General features: G+C 40.5%; 1 protein-coding gene across 9 annotated transcripts in view; it reads right to left on the bottom strand.

Annotated features, from left to right (window-relative positions):
• LOC116695118 (epidermal growth factor receptor substrate 15-like 1) overlaps positions 1-3350 on the bottom strand; it is a 61812-nt gene that overhangs the window by 25893 nt on the left and 32569 nt on the right. For 6 of the 9 annotated variants that reach the window (XM_032525180.1, XM_032525181.1, XM_032525183.1 and 3 more), the window contains 2 exons: positions 1076-1181; positions 616-666 (listed from right to left, as the gene is read on the bottom strand). In XM_032525180.1, coding sequence (XP_032381071.1) covers positions 616-666; positions 1076-1181 — 157 coding nt within the window. The remainder of the gene's footprint in view (positions 1-615; positions 667-1075; positions 1182-3350) is intronic. The other 3 variants (XM_032525185.1, XM_032525187.1, XM_032525188.1) reach the window with 1 other exon arrangement.

Raw genomic sequence — 3350 nt, 5'->3', positions numbered from 1 at the left:
ATTTCTGCAGGGTAAATCCAGACAGCTAGCTAGATATGTCCAATCATGAGTTTTCAGTTGCATTTTGCAGAAGCATTGTTTTTTCGTCAATTATTAATTATATTGTTGCTGAAATGTGATTTACAAATAAAGCAGCAATTACCTTGCCTTTTCCTAGGTTAAAGAACTGATTTATCTTCTCAAAAAAGCATGATGTAATCATGAGCCATGAAAAATGTAATATCATACAGGTATATTGGATTATCTGTGTGAATGTACTGTATCTTATTCCCTTCACATTCGCAAAAATGTGAGCCTGGGGAGAATATTGCACAGTTCCTTAAATAAATGATATTTTAGCATATGTTTTAAGTAGATATTATATTGATATTTGGATTATGCTGCACTAGTCATTTGAAAGTCTCAGATTAAGATGCATTTTTTGTTCAATGTTAAAGCACAAACAGTTGAATAAGAGGGGATTGAAAGAGCAATAAAGGAATGATTATTTCATGCTAATAATGTATAAACACACCAAATATTCATTTCTGAAATGTCATACACATGCATGCCGTGAACTTAAATGCTGGTGTGACCAGGTCTTAAAACTGATCCCCTGTCATATTAGGGAAATACCTGTGGATGTTGATGGTGGCTTTGCAAAAGGGTCATTTTGAAAAGGGTCACCTACAGGAGAGGAATCCAGAAGAGAGGGAGGTGCAGGAGGAAAACAAAGAGGAAGACACAGAAAACAGTCAGATAGCAACTCAAGCTTAATACAATATAAGCTGCATGCAGGACAGAAAACCAAAGATTACCAAAGCCAGGCTTGTTCTATCCCATCCTAATATTTCTTAGCAAATGTTCTAGGCTGAATTTTGATAAAATCCCCTGGGCCCCCCTTGACTAACTATTGCCCCCCCCCCATGCATCGCCGCTTCCGTAAACACATAGTCCGCTAAGGATGAGTGGAAAGGCATAATGTAAGAATAAGGACAGCAGAATAACAGCAGAGTCAATGACAAGAAGAATAACTATCCTGAGGGAAAATGGAAAAAAACACCAGGGGAAAGTGAAAGTGAAGAGGTATGATAACCTTTGAATGGGTCTGTTTTGAAGGGGTCTTCAGTGTGGAAGGGGTCAGTGTGAAGTTCCTGAGGCTGGCTGTTGAACACAGATGGCTTCACTTTGAATGGATCCTCCTGTGGTACAAAGGAAAGAAACAGTGTTGCTCCATGTTGGTGGGTGATATGCAGTGATAACCCAAAGTAAAATAAAAGAAAGGTTAGGTGTTATTGTCTTTGGCACACGCGGCCACAAAAAATAGCCTGTTTCCACACGTCTTTACTATTTTTTAGCTTTTATGTCACTTATTTGATCGCCTCCTCGGCCCTCGGCTGAACCGGAAGTTGTTGTGCCCCTCCTCGGTGAAGGCTGTATCAAAGCTCGTATGCCTGCCCCAAGGACCAAGGAGGGATCTTCGAGGAGGAATCATCGAGGAGCTATAGGCAAGGAAACAACAGAGCAGCCTACCTGGAAGCCGTGCAGGTAAAGAAGTTGCTAACTCCGTCCAAACAGCTGACAAATTCATGTGACGTTTCAGAGGAAAGGACATCTCATCACTCTAAAACACATTTGCTTGTTTCCTTTCTCTTTCCATGATTTCCAAGCATTTTCCGCGAGGAAGGGAGGCAAGTGGAGGAGTCGAGGAGGCAATTCAAGCAACACGAGAAGGAGTGATCGGCCGATTTATCGGCCGGCCAAAATTCCCGTTTTTACGTGCATCGGCACGGCTGGCTGCTTTTGTCGATTTTTTCCCCGGTATTATTTACAGACAGTCGTCCACACAGGCAGCTCTGGGTAGCTAGAGACGCTGCAGTTCACGTGCAGACCATGCACTTCCCCTCCCCCAGTAGCAGAATGCTGGAAGCCTGCTCTTCAAGACAACTGTAAGTTTTACACTTTCAAAGCATCTTTTAACTATTTGACTTTGGCTGAAATATTGCCATACACGTGGAAAGTGGAAACATATTGATCTATATGTGCTTGACACTATAGCTCAGCAAGTTTGTGAGTCCAAATGGAAAATGCGAATGCCTCCTCTATAAAACTGCTTGCTATTGTATTTAGGGAGCTGCAAATAGCTAAGTTGTATGCTATCCGTATGCATATGGTTGCTGTTACAAACACTGGTCATAGGTTTAAGTAATGCCAACGTTCCATGGTAATTTTATTCAGCAAACACTTGGCTGAGGTTTGGACGCGTGTGGTGTGTGTGGTGTGTTATCACTGTTAGCAACTGCATTCTTCTTTCATATGGAGTTTAACTGTAGTTAATTATTGTGACGTCACATACAGTGTGCCTGGCACCCTTTTAAAACTGACAATGTACAGCTGTATGTCCTGTACAATGAGATTATAAGCAACTTGTTGGATCATCTCACTTTCAGTTGGCCCTCTTAAAAAACTTACTTTTTCAAAAATGAAACATTGTTTGTTTTGTTTTTTGTGTTTCCGGTTTTAAAGCTTTAGTGCGTAATGTTTTGATATTAATAAACATCTATTACATTTATGCCATTGCCAAATGAGTCCCTGCAAAGCTGATTAAGGCTATTAGCTCCACAGAACTCTCTATTTCGTCCTATGGCTATGTTCAGACAATTGTGTCGTCCGCTGACTTTCCCGCGCAGAAATTGTGAAGTTAATTACCGATTCTGAAGAATCCATCACGTGTCCTCCTTGGTTACTAGCAACTGTGTGGAGGAGGGTTGGGGGCTTGTGCGTGGTCACAGAAGGCTTGTATCATGTGGATTCGCTGAAAGTTTTGTTGTCATTACTTTGAATTCCTCATGGGGGAGACAGAAACTACGCACTATAGCTTTAACTTCCATGGGTATTTCATGGGTTTCAATTTGTTTCAACTTGTTTCTTTTTAAATCTTCTTATATTTTAACCTTATCTATGTACAGTATATCTATCTTTGTAAAGCACTTTGGTGCAAACTTTGTTGCCTTTAAAGTGCTATGTAAATGAAATACACTTGAAACAATTGCAAGTTGACCAAAGTTGTAATAAACCACAACTATCCTTTAGTCATTTTCCACTTAACCAAAAGTGCAGGAATCTACCTCAAGAGCTCTTTTTAAAAAGATATCTAAAGAGAGGAAAGCCTGCCCTAATTACAGCACAGGCACATACCACCTCATTTCCCCCTCAAGATTGAATTTCACTTTTAAAAAAACAGGAGCAATTTTCTTTTCTTTTTGGCCTTTCTTTGTATGCACGCTGCTACTCTGACTCAAAGCCTTGTGAAGAGGAAGCTTGTGTCTGGACTGGAATATTCCTCTGTGTGTGTGTGTGTGTGTGTGTGT

The sequence above is a fragment of the Etheostoma spectabile genome, chromosome 9, assembly GCF_008692095.1.
Source record: "Etheostoma spectabile isolate EspeVRDwgs_2016 chromosome 9, UIUC_Espe_1.0, whole genome shotgun sequence".
NCBI classification, from domain to species: domain Eukaryota; kingdom Metazoa; phylum Chordata; class Actinopteri; order Perciformes; family Percidae; genus Etheostoma; species Etheostoma spectabile.
This window is presented reverse-complemented; position numbering and strand designations above follow the sequence as displayed.